This window comes from Thamnophis sirtalis, unplaced genomic scaffold (genome assembly GCF_051295495.1).
Source record: "Thamnophis sirtalis isolate CommonGarterSnake01/CBP01778 unplaced genomic scaffold, rThaSir2_p1.2 scaffold_18, whole genome shotgun sequence".
Lineage (NCBI taxonomy): Eukaryota > Metazoa > Chordata > Lepidosauria > Squamata > Natricidae > Thamnophis > Thamnophis sirtalis.
The window spans coordinates 797,571-810,978 of NW_028261398.1; the positions used below are offsets into that span (position 1 = coordinate 797,571).

A 13,408-nucleotide genomic window follows, 5' to 3' on the forward strand; every position below is an offset into this window, starting at 1 on the left:
AAGTTGCCTGGGGCGGAACCACTTGGTCGGTTCCTCCTCCCTACAGTGGGGGTTTGGTCTTCGGAAGTCAAGCCTCAGTAGGCAGTGGTCTGACCACGACAGGGGTATGATCTCATTACCCCTCAGACCAAGATCACAAATCCACTGCTCCGAAAGAAATACGAGGTCGAGCGTGTGACCCGCAGAGTGAGTTGGGCCCCGAATTATCTGGGTCAAGCCCATGGCTGTCATGGAAGCCATGAACTCCTGCGCCCCATCAGAGTGTTCACCGAGCGTAGGCAAATTGAAATCCCCCAGGACCATAAGCCTGGGGAACTCAATTGCCAGCTCGGCTACCGACTCGAGGAGCGAGGGGAGGGCTGCTGCAACTCTGTTGGGAGGCAGGTACGTTAGCAGCAGGCCCACTTGACCCTTGAGGTCCAGCTTCACCAGTAGGGACTCACACCCGACAAGCTCCGGAGCAGGGATCCTACGAGGTACTAAAGACTCCCGAATAACAATAGCCCCACCCCTTCTCTGAGCTCTCGGCTGATGAAGCACCTGAAATCCTTCTGGGCACATCTCTACGAGGGGGACTCCTCCCTCCGGGCCCAGCCAGGTTTCAGTAATACATGCCAGGTCTGCCCCCTCGTCTAAAATTAAGTCCCGGACGAGGGGAGCCTTGTGAACAACAGACCTGGCATTTAGCGACAACAGCCGGAGACCAGGGTCCTGACTACTCGCGCCATCTGGCCTCGGAGTGGGACTCATAGGGCCGGAAGGAGGGATCTCTGTGACGTAGCGAACCCTCCTTCCCCGATAATGGCCAGCCCTAAAGTCCCCGCCATATCTGCCCCTCCCCGTTACGACCGTAATGCTCCGGCCCACTCCCGTGTCCGTGGTCCCCCCAACCACACCTATAGCTCCCGCATTCCCTGACAGGCCCTCCGAATCAGACACACTCATTCGTTCACTCAGACAGTCCCCACGTGATAATTAAAAACACATAAATACAACAATATAGGGTAGTAAAAAGTGGGAGCATTCACTCAATCACATGCAATCTCATACACTCATCATACCAATTAAAATTAAAATTAAAAATTAAAAAATTGCGCAATGTGCAAAGAACGCATAAGGCTTATGTAAAGGTCTTAATAATCTTAACCTTCTCTTCTGTAAGTCTGATAAAAGTTCTAGTAAGAGTTCAATGAGTTCAATGAGGGGGTGCAGTCCAGAGAGGCCAAGAGTCCTGGTATTGTGGTTAGATAAGGGCTTGTTGTTTAAAAGTCCAGCTGGAGAAGGTAATAATGGCAACAGTTGGGGCTGGAAAAGCCAGTCCAAATGCCCCAGGCATATAGTTGAGGCGAGGCAGATAGTCAGAGCCCAGAATAACAAGAGACCAATGTTGCTTGAAAAGCCCGCAGAAGATGGTATACAGGGGTTGTCTTGTATTCCCCCTCTCCTATAAGTCTGGGGGGGGGCAAAAGGCCGGGGGGGCTGAGGAGTGGCAGGAGGCCCCCCCGTTCGCTGTAAATGCCCCCACTCGTCCAGCCCAGGATAACGAAAGGCTAGCGTTGATGGAAAAGGCAGCATTGGGGGAAAAGGCAGCATTGGGGGAAAAGGCAGCATTAATAAAAATAGCAGTGTTAATGGCTATATTGATGGAGGAGCAGTGTTGGTAGAAGAAATAGCGTTGGTGGAAAGAGCAGCGTTGCTGGAGAAGGTAGCATTGATGGAAGAACTGAGCCAGATGCGAAAGGGGAGGGGTATCCAGAAAAGGCTACGGCCACGGTGCACCCAGCCGACCACCCGATTCGCCCGATCTGAATAGAAGCCCTGATCGATCTCTCCCTTTCTAAAAGTGGCAATAGTTGGCTAACACAGTCACTGAGGGCTCACGCAGCTGTAAGAGGAGGCTTGAAAAACCTTGCGACCCCTGAGACCACCGCAAAACGCTCTCAAACGCCTCCGTCGCCTCCGTCGTCACTATGGAGCTGCCGTTTTCGCCGCTGAGATCGCCAAGCCGCGCTAGAGATTTTGAAGTCCTAGGCTGGTGAAAAGCAACGGTTCCCCTCGGCTTTTGGTCCGCACACGTCCCCTGAATATCAGTTATCCCGAAGGACCACAGTAAGAGCAGTAAAAAGCCGGTTCCGAAGGCTCCCAGTGCTTTTTCGCCAGATCGTACTAAGGCGAAAAAGCCTGGCCGCCATTCCGTTCCTTCGCACATGCGCACCATGGGCTTGACCAAAAGGTTGAAAACTGCAACTAGGAAGGGGGCAGTATTGGAGGGGTTTTCCCCCCACTCCTGCAGTTTTTGGAAAGGAGGAGCAGGTGGATGTGGAGAGGGAGGGGCTGGTAAGGCAGCTAAAGTGGGGAGGGGCTGGCTGACTACCGTGCTTAATGTCTCTGGGGTGTATAGGGCACTGCACACCAAGACAACTACACACAAGAACAGGTTTCCCCCACCTGCCATCACTCTGCTCAAGAACGAATTCCCACACCTCCTTCTAAGACTGCATTACTATCTTCTTCTTACTCTTCTCGGTAACTGTCTCTCCCCACTTATGACTATGTTGCTTGTATCTTGACAATTTAGATGGTTCTGTTTGTTTCTTAGTATGATTTGATTGCTTATTAGTAACTTACGACTATCACCAAGTGTTGTATGTTGATGGATGCCTTTTATTTTACTTCAGGTACACTGTGAGAGGCGATGCACCAAAGACAAATTCCTTGTGTGTCCAATCACACTTGGCCAATAAAGAATTCCCTTCTGCTCTGTCCTATTAACGGAGGACATTTCTTGGGTGAGAAGTGAAAGCAAAGAAAATCCAGTTGCCTTCTGAAAAAGCACCTTCGGGATGAGATCTGCTGCTTGAGCAGGGGGTTGGGCTAGAAGACCTCTAAGGTCCCTTGCAGCTGGCTTGTTCTTATTGTGTCAGCTGAGAAGGGAACTTCCTCCATTGGTCTAAGCCTCACTGGGCTCCAGCATCAGATTAGCTCAGGTCTTCAGTGCAAAACGAGGAGAGCATTAAAAGAGCAGAAAACTCTGTGGCCCCTTCAGCTTTCGCTCGCCTGGCTGCACCCCCAGACCTCCCAACCCACCTTGGCTAGGGGAGGACCCCGGAGGGAGGGAACGGCTGCAGTCCCAGGAGGGACCCTCGGCCTCCCCCTGCCTGAATGCGGGACCGGGCGGAGGATTTTCTCCTGAATGGATCCTTTGATGTTTATAAAGGTGGCTCCTCTGACTGAAGCTCTTTCCACACTCCAGACATTTATGAGGTTTTTCTCCTGTGTGGATCCTTTGATGTCTATAAAGTTTGCTCCTCTCACTGAAGCTCTTTCCACACTCCAGACATTTATGAGGTTCTTCTCCTGTGTGGATCCTTTGGTGTGCATAAAGGCTGCTCCTCCGACTGAAGCTCTTTCCACACTCCAGACATTTATGAGGTTTTTCTCCTGTGTGGATCCTTTGATGTATAAAAAGGCTGCTACTCTGACTGAAGCTCTTTCCACACTCCAGACATTTATGAGGTTTTTCTCCTGTGTGGATCCTTTGATGTCTATAAAGTTTGCTCCTCTCAGTGAAGCTCTTTCCACACTCCAAACAATTATGAGGTTTTTCTCCTAAATGGATCCTTTGATGTGTATAAAGGTTGCGCCTCTGACTGAAGCTCTTTCCACACTCCAGACATTTATGAGGCTTTTCTCCTGTGTGGATCCTTTGATGTGTATAAAGGCTGCTCCTCTGACTGAAGCTCTTTCCACACTCCAGACATTTATGAGGTTTTTCTCCTGTGTGGATCCTTTGATGTTTATAAAGGTTGCTCCTCTCACTGAAGCTCTTTCCACACTCCAGACATTTATGAGGTTTTTCTCCTGTGTGGATCCTTTGATGTGCATAAAGTTTGCTGCTCTGCCTGAAGCTCCTTCCACACTCCATACATTTATGAGGTTCTTCTCCCGTGTGGATCCTTCGATGTGCATAAAGGCTGCTCCTATGACTGAAACTCTTTCCACACTGCAGACATTTATGTGGTTTTTCTCCTGTGTGGATCCTTTGATGTGCATAAAGGCTGCTCCTCTGGCTGAAGCTCTTTCCACACTCCAGACACTTATGAGGTTCTTCTCCTGTGTGGATCTTTTGATGTGTATAAAGGTTTCTCCTCTGGCTGAAGCTCTTTCCACACTCCAGACATTTATGAGGTTTTTCTCCTGTGTGGATCCTTTGATGTCTATAAAGTTTGCTCCTCTCACTGAAGCTCTTTCCACACTCCAGACATTTATGAGGTTTTTCTCCTGTGTGGATCCTTTGATGTCTATAAAGGCTGCTACTCTCACTGAAGCTCTTTCCACACTCCAGACATTTATGAGGTTTTTCTCCTGTGTGGATCCTTTGATGTGCATAAAGGGTGCTGCTCTGACTGAAGCTCTTTCCACACTCCAGACATTTATGAGGTTTTTCTCCTGTGTGGATCCTTTGATGTGCATAAAGGTTGCTACTCTGACTGAAGCTCTTTCCACACTCCAGACATTTATGAGGATTTTCTCCTGTGTGGATCCTTTGATGTCTATAAAGGTTGCTCCTCTCAGTGAAGCTCTTTCCACACTCCAGACATTTATGAGGATTTTCTCCTGTGTGGATCCTTTGATGTCTATAAAGGCTGCTCCTCTGACTGAAGCTCTTTCCACACTCCAGACATTCATGAGGATTTTCTCCTGTGTGGATCCTTTGATGTCTATAAAGGTTGCTCCTCTGACTGAAGATCTTTCCACACTCCAGACATTTATGAGGTTTTTCTCCTGTGTGGACCTTTAGATGCTTTCGAAGATACTCATTTCTCTTGAAGAATTTTTCACATTCGGGGCACTGATATCTCTCTTCTTCCTCCTGGATCCTTTGGGGATTCCGGGGTCTTCCGAAGGACCCTCCGCCCTCCAGGCCCGTCTCGGCGTCTCGTCCCAATTCCTCCTCCCCGCATCGCCCTCCAGGCAGCCGCTTTTCCAGGGCTCCCGCTGGGCTCATCCCTCCTGCAGCTCCGGAGCCCCCCGGCCTTTCCCCGCCGTCTCCAGGGGCTGCTCCGCGGGGCCCGCTCTCCTCCTCCTCCTCCTCTTGGGCGGCGCTTCCTTCCCTCCCCCGCCGGGCTCCTCCGTCCTCCTGCAGGGGAGAAAGAGAGGCGGGTCACGGCGGCGTCCCCCTCACCGCAGGAGAGGCCCAGGCCGAGGCCTCCCGTCCCGAGGACCTGAAGGAGACCCTCCCAGGCTGCCCCTCCGTCCCAGCAGTCTCTACTTACTTCCGGTTTCTCCGCCTCCGAAAGGAACCGCTCCTTCCGTCAGCTCTCTGGTTCTGAAAGGGAAGGCGCTCCGTTTCCCAGCCCCTCCTTCCTGCGAAGCCCCGCCTCCTCCTCTCCAGGCACCACCTCCTTGTAGTTCCCCCGAAGGAGAGAAAGGGACCTGCTAGAACAGTTCGGTTCTCCGCCTTCCTCATGCCGTTCGACACGGTTCCTCCTGCGGCGGTGACCCCCAAGCGCCAAATTGGGCTCCAGCCTTCCCTTCGCCGCCACGTTCCTTTCTTTTATTTCATTCTCCGCGCCTGGTTCTCCGCCTCAGCAACGGTCCTCCTCGGCCTCCGCAGCTCCGCCCACCGAGCGCCGTCGCTGGGAGCTGCTTTCCCAGCGTCCTCTGCGCTTGCGCGTCTGTCCCCACTCCGGCCCCTCCTTCCGCCCCGCCCCCCGCCCAAAGCCAGCCACACGGAGAGGCGGGGGAGGGCGGGGATTCGGTGGGCGGAGCCGGGGTGGCCCCGCCCCTCCCACCGCCCCTTCCCTTCGGGCGGCTCCTTTGGGAGCGGGAGGCTCCTGGCGGGGGCGGCGGAGCTTCGTCCGAGGAGCCGAAGGGGAGGCTCCGAAGGGAAGGCCCGCGTCCTCCCTTCCCCGGCTTCTCCTGCCAGGCTCCCCCGGGGGTCTCGAGCGACCCCTGGGAAAAGGCCCTTCCACCCCCAGGAGGAGAACCGCCGGGCCAGGAGCCAAGCAGCCGAAGGGATCCCGGGAAGGGACGGAGCTCAGCCCGAGGGGATCCCGGGAGGCTATTGGGAGACGAGGGAGCTCAGGAGGGACGGGGGGATCCACTGGAAAGCCAGGGATCCCAAGGGAGGGGATCGGGGACAAGGTGGAAAGAAGCGGATCCCAGGAGGGGATCACCCCCCACCCTTTCCTGCAGGGGGGGGGGAAAGGACCCCTCTCCCTTTGGGGCTGAGCAGGGGGGAGACCAGCCACGGGGTGGGGGGGAGATCTGGGCCCCCTGGAGAAGGAGCTGGAGAGGCTCCTGCAGTTGCTCTGCTTCGGTGGGTCCTCTGGACTGGATCCCCTAGACCGGATCCCCTGCGGTTGAGGAGGCCCTCTGGCCACAGGGACCCCCAACCCTGCAGCGGAGGAGACCCCGAGCCCCCCCCCCATGGCACAAGAGCCGCTGGACGTCCCAGCCGAGGAGACCAAAAAGGCCCCCCAGCTCCGGACAAAGTCTGGCTACGACCAAACAGGGGCCGGAGAAGGCGGGGTAGGAGCAGAGGGTGCAAATAAACACTCTACATGCTCAGGGGCTGCAGTGGCCTGTTTTCCAGAAAGGACAGTTAGGGATCATGGGAAAGGTCATCCCACATCAAGCATGTCCCGTGAGTGGCAGCTGCCAGCTCGCCTCTAATTGAAATGGGCCCAATTGGCTGTGGAAGGGACAGGAGACCACAAAGAGATCTCCACTCTGCCTGGAAGAAGCAAAGGTGAACCGCTTCCACATTGGGGCTTCATAAATCAGAAATACACTTTCTAAGGTGGGAAACGTGGCCCCACATGGCTCTGTCTAAAACTGCCCCCTTGGCTGGGGACCCATCAGCAAAGCCCTTTAAAATACCCCAGTAACGTTCTGGTTGGTCAGGTGACGGACCCTCTTTATGTCCGTCCCTAGTTATGACCTTGATAGCAAGCTCCATTACGATATTTATGTATATACTTGAACACTTGAATAATAATTCTTCTTTAACATGCAATCAACAAATAAAGTTAAATGTATAATGTTCCCTGGCTATAATTTCTTGGAAAGCGTAAAGGAGAAATCTGAAAAAGGGGCAAAGCTAAAAGAGGATAGAAAAAAATATTTTGTTTGTGACTTTGTTGACTATGGAAAACTCAAGAGCCAAACCAAGAAATTCAATCATTAAATGATACCTAAAGGATTGTTTTCTGAAATAAAGGCCTCGGAGTCATTAGATCTGCAAATCAGAGTCTCCCGCCCTCATTTGCACTCATCCCTTACTCTTCTCTCTTCCCCTTCATATCCTCTCTCCTCTCTTCCTATCCCTCCCCATCTGCCTCTCCTTTCCTCTTTCTTCTTTCCCTTTCCTCTCACCTACTCCTCTCTATCTCTTCAGCTTCATATCCTCTCCTCTTCCTACCCCTCCCCATCTGCCTCTCCTCTCCTTTCTTCTTTCCCTTTCCTCTCCCCTACTCCTCTCTACTTCTTCAGCTTCATATCCTCACAAAAGGAGACCGTCTCCAGTTAAAGAGGAGCTAAGGAGGAGAATCTCCTGCTAGTGAATTTCCTCATAGAAATCAATATCTCATTGTTGGGGGAAAAAAGAAACAGGAAATCATGCAATGTTGATATTCTCCAAGTTGGATTCTTTCTGGGTCTTCTGCTGCTGGAGCCCTCAACATTTGGAAGATGGGCAAAAGAGCGTCATGCCCTTGGGGATTCAGCATCATGAAGCCACGCAGGATTTTCTTTTGGCAGAAATTGTTCAAGGGAGACAGGATTTCTTTTTCCTGTCCTGCATGGCCGTATTACTTGGGGATTCAGGAAAAGTTGTCTCGCCTAAGCAGAAACGATGGAGGGAGCTCACCTGGGGTGACGGAACAAAACACAAAAGAGCCTGGCAAAAGAAAGGGAAGGCGATGGGAAGTTCATCCAGAGGCACATTAATGAGTGGAGCCTCCCTGGACAGAGGCAGTCTACATACACAAACCTGCTCAGGAGCCTTGGAAGGAGCCCCTCCCCCCTCCTGGATCCTTTGGGGCCCCCGGGGTCTTCCGAAGGACCCTCCTCCTCCTCCTCCTCCTCCTCTCGGGCGGCGCTTCCTTCCTTGCTTCCTCCGTCCTCCTGCAGGGGGGAGAGAGAGGCCGAAGCCTCCGCCTCCCACGGAGGTCCTTCCTCGTAGGGAACATAGAATATGGCCAGGACTGGACAAAGGACTCTGTGACATCCAGTGAGGCTAAACCAAGCCGCAAGCACCGAGAATCTTCACGCTCTTCTCCATGCCCTTCTTGCAGAAAATGACGGGCGTTAGACTTCTCAGGATACGGGAAAAGTCTATTTGGCATCCAGGTTCAGAAAGGGAGCCCATGGCTTAGCATCGCAAGTTCTGAACACCCTTCATCATCGAAGCAGGCGTTCTTATACGTTCTCAAAAGCATTGCAACACGGATACACTTAACTCATTTCTTAGTGGTTACCATGAGGAGGAAGCCTTAGAAGGAGACGGGGTCTTACTTCTCCTTTTGTTTATGGAGGACGTGTCATTAAGGAACTTTAATTGAACCTTGGACTTTTGACATAGGTTTTGACATAGGGACGTTGGCTGGAACATCTTGTGGTTAGGCACCGGCTTCCTGTCCTTTTGGAAGCTGCAACTCTGCCTATGTGACTTTTTAATATAGAAGTAAAGGGGTCCCGAGAGGCTGTCCAGCCTGACCCAGTAGGTTGTCACACTTAATGTCCAAATCTCACTTTACGTCCTACTTTACCCTCCTTAGCACCTCGCAACTGCAATAGATGCCCAGATGAGGCTTTTGGGGCTGTCGGGCTGAAAACAGAAGCCCTATTTGCCCCAAAAGTGGCTGCACCAGTAAAGAAGGCCTCCAGGTGGCTGCCGGCTTCAAAACATGGCCACCGGAATGCTGACCGAGCCTCCGGAGCCTCGGAGCCCTGCAGTGGAGGAAGGGCCCCAGAATCGCCACCTGAGGCCTTTCTTGCCACCTCCCACCCCCCCAGTCCCCCAGTCTCCCTTGGCTGCCTAAGCCTGCCAGCCAGGCCACCTTACCTGCTGCCTGCTCACCTGCCTGCTCCTTGCATCCATCACATCGGAGAGCTGCTGATTCTTCCTGCTTTTTTCCCTTTATGCTTTTAATGTTTTTTTTAAAAAAATATTTATTGTGTATAGAATATTTTAATGGTTTTATTTTAATTTATTGTGTATAGAATATTATTATTTTTAAATAATCTTTATTGGTTATACATTTTTTTAATAAGACATACAAATACAAATACAACTTTAAACATACTAACACACACACCCCTGACAGTCATTCGCAGCCCAACATTTTTTTTCTTCCTCATTGTTTAGTCTCTAACCGGCATCTTCTTGTTACACAATTCAGGGATCTGTTACAATAGTTCACTTTTACTTCCCATTGTTAAGAGCTGCTATTTTAACTTTCCCCGTTTTAAACAGTCCCTGCTGTTCTCTTTGTCGCCCACATATACCACAGGTTCCAGCTCAGATAATGTTCCGTTTCTCCTTTGTCCCTCAGCCAACCCGTCATTCTGTCCATTTCTGCACACTCATAAATCTTTTTAATTATGGCATCTGCAACGGTCGCTAAGTGTGAAAAATGGTCATGAGTCACTTTTTTCAATGCCATTGCAACTTTGGTCACTAAAGTGATGATGTTTGCTGCATATCAATAGAATAAAAAAGTTGTTACACTCCTACTTGGCAGTTTCAACATACAGCCTAAATTGTTCTAATGTAGGGTCAGTTGTTGCTACTTTTCAATAGATAGATGACAGGTAGGTAGGTAGGTAGGTAGGTAGGTAGGTAGGTAGGTTTATTCTGAAGATAAACGTTTATGTACACTAAGAACCTTTGAATGAAAGCTGGGAGAGGAAATTGGACAAATGAACAGAATAGTAGAATAATTTAAAGGAATAAATGTGCTCTGGCTGATAAATGCACAGAGCAAAGATTTATAAAAATAGAAATGTCAGTATGAAATTACAAGCTATTACCTTATGCATTAATTAAATATATATCCTGCTTCCCCCCCCCAACTCAAGGTAGCCTGCATGGTGCCATCTCCTCCAATTTTTTATCACCTTCTGAGTTAAGCTAAGTGAAGATAGAGGAATAACCAAAGTCACCTCCTGTGGTTGAGAATAGGGCAGAGCCTGATTTCCCACATCTGACACCTGCTAGAGGCTGTGAGAGTTTTCTTTCTGAGCAAGAAAAATTTGTGACCAGCCATGTCACAAAATCTATTAATGAAAGGATAAATCCCTATTTGTGAAATAGCCAGAATATTCTCCCCAAATTTAAAAGATTCCTCTTCTGGAATTACAAAGGATGTCTAAAAGCGCTCTACCAGAGAGGGAGGATGATCATTAAGGTGGAAGAGTGGAAATACAATAGAGAAATTCATCTTCAAGTTTTCTTTTGCTCTGCTGGGGGATTGGGGCAAGTCATTTTCTGTTAGCTCTACCTACTTCCTGAAAGTATTTTGGAAAAATGGGAGAAAGGAGGTGATGCTTTGAGTTCCTAAATGGATATATATATATAGACCAGGTTGAAAAAAAGATTCCAACAAAATTACCCCTAATCGGTTATGGAATGATTAAGGCTTACTCTGAAGTAGTTAAATATATAATAATTATGCTAACTAATAATATAAGACTGTAGGGATTAATATCAGTAGCTTTTCTACTGCCCATAAGCTATTTTCTTAAAATCTAGGTGTGAATGCTCTATATTATTATTTAATGTTGAGATACCAAAAAGATGAACACAAAGACAATACAAAGACTTGAAACTACAGGTAGTCCTAGACTCAACAACAATTCATTTAGTGACTATTTAAAGTTGCAACAGCACTGAAAAAAGTGACTTATGACAAGTTTCTACACTTCTAAATGTTGCAGCATCTCCATGGTCATGTGATCAAAATCAATGGACGGACGGACCATGCAGACTTTCTCCACACCTGCTTAGCGACCCTTCTTGTCCCCCCACAGTCCAGTCCAGTGTCTTACCTGTTCCTGCTGCCTCTCTGCCTGCCTCTCCCTGTTCCTTCCATCCATCGCATCAGAGTTCGGCTGATTCTGCCTGCTGGTAAGGGAGCCGGGTTTTTTTCTTTTCTTTTTTCAATGTATTTTAAAATAATGTTATTTATTGTGCACAGGATTTTTTAAAATAGTTTTATTCTGTGTGGATTCTTTTTTTAAATTGTCTTAGACTATTTAAGAAAAGATTCTATCCGAAATAAATCGAAATAAACCATTTTTAAAAATTCTATGCACAATATAGAACTTTTAAAAATGGTTTATTTCAATTTATTCTGTGTGGAATAGTTTGAAATTTTTTACTTCAATTTATTCTGCGTGGATTCTTTTTTTAAATGGTCTTAGACTATTTTTAAAAAGATTCTATCCGAAATAAATTGAAATAAACCATTTTTAAAATTTTTATGCACAATACATTTCAAAGTATTGTGCATAGAATTTTTTTAAAAGGTTTATTTCCATTTATTTTGGATAAAATCTTTTTTTAAATAGTCAGGAGTCATTGACACTGAATTTGCACTTTTAATAATCAGGAAGCACATACTGAGTTTCTTTGAAAGAAAATCCAGTAATTTAAAAATCCAATAATGTGTTTCCTAGTATAATTTGATTGCTTATTAGTAACCTATCACTATCACTAAGTGTTGTAGCTTATGATTCTTAATGAACGTATTCTATTTTATTTTTCTTTATGTACACTGAGAGCATATTCACCAAAGACAAATTCCTTGTGTGTCCAATCACACTTGGCTAATAAACTACTCTACTCTACTCTACTCTACTCGACTCGACTCGACTCGACTCGACTCGACTCGACTCGACTCGACTCGACTCGACTCATTTCTATTTCAATTCTAATAAGGCATTATAATGCAAGCTAGCCTTAGCTTTCAAACAGTTCATTTAGTGATCAAAGTTACAATGGCATTGAAAAAAGTGACTGATGACCATTTTCACACTTAGCGACCATTTTCACACTTATTGGTATTGGTATTTTATTATTTGTATGCCGCCCTTCTCCGGGAGGACTCAAGGCAGAGAACAATTCAAAGGGGAGAAAAAAGGGGGAACATAAAAGACAAAATACAAATAATAAAAGTGGACAACAGTCGCACAACCATACATGTCGAGAGGGGAGGGAACTCATCACCCCCAGGCCTGCCGGCAAAGCCAGGTTTTGACGGCTTTTCGGAAGGCCAGGAGAGAGGTGAGGGTCCGAATCCCTGCGAGGAGTTCATTCCAGAGGGCCGGAGCTGCCACAGAGAAGGCCCTCCCCCTGGTAATAGCCAGGTGGCATTGGCTGGTAGATGGCACCCGGAGGAGGCCAACCCTGTGAGATCTAATGGGTCTGTGGGAGGTAATTGGCAGCAGGCGGTCTCTCAAGTACCCAGATCACTTAGCGACTGTTGCAGCATCCTCATGGTCACGCGATCAAAATTTTGATGTTTGGCAACAGATTAGTATTTATGAAGGTTTCAGTGTCCTAGGGTCATGTAATCGCCTTTTGTGACCTTTTGACAAAGTCAAATGGGGAAACCAGATTCACTTATGCTACTAACTTATCAGCTGCAGTTATTCACTTAAGAACTGTGGCAAGAAAGGTGGTATAGTGGGGCAAAATTCACCTAACAAATGTCTCAGGAACAAAAATTTTGGCCTCAGCTGTGGTCAAGGACTACCTGTACAGACTTCCTGGGCAGGATCTTGCTGATGGTGGTAGCTTAATAGAGCTGCCCCCGGGTTTCTGGTCGTGTTATCTGCCTAGATATCTGGTAGATACCTCATTCTTCAGGCAAAGAAGAGCAAGAGAGAGATCCAGCTGGTAAGAGCTTTTCCTTTGAAGTTTGTAGCTTTTTTTGCTGCGAATAGAAGGGGGGCCAGCCGAGGCTGAATCATATCTCCGTGCCGGAAATCCCTAGCTGTTTTTATTACGGCGCAAAGTAAGGCACCTCCACTTAGGACAATATTTGAACTATTTATCTGAAATTAATACAAGCAGAGTCCGTATCTGAGAACCTTATCTGCTTTTTTTTTTAAAATCCTAGCTTCATTTTTTACAAGAGCTTCCTTCGTGCACTTGGTTTTTTTTTCTTAAAAAATAACCTCCTAAAATGGCGATTGTGCATTCTCCGTAACAATGTCACATTCCTAATTCCTCTACAAAGAACAGTGATAAAAAAGATCAAAGGAACAGCCAGCCAGCAGTTTCTTACTAATTAGTTTCACTTCTCTGAAGAGCTTACAAGACTTTTTTCTTATCAACTTTTAAAAGTTTTAAAAGACTCTTTGCTAATATAGAGACATTCCAGAGGTGAATATGCTG

The 13,408-nt window shown here is 47.9% G+C and overlaps 2 protein-coding genes across 2 annotated transcripts in view; both read right to left on the minus strand.

Annotated features, from left to right (window-relative positions):
- Window positions 1-13,408, minus strand: part of LOC148042286 (SLAM family member 6-like) — a 979,974-nt gene that overhangs the window by 708,999 nt on the left and 257,567 nt on the right. The gene's annotated exons all lie outside the window — the stretch shown is intronic.
- LOC148042304 (uncharacterized) overlaps window positions 1-13,408 on the minus strand; it is a 64,409-nt gene that overhangs the window by 26,494 nt on the left and 24,507 nt on the right. Inside the window, 1 exon segment of the mRNA XM_087702991.1 lies at window positions 3,316-4,816. Within this exon segment, the coding sequence (XP_087559117.1) occupies window positions 3,316-4,816 (1,501 nt within the window).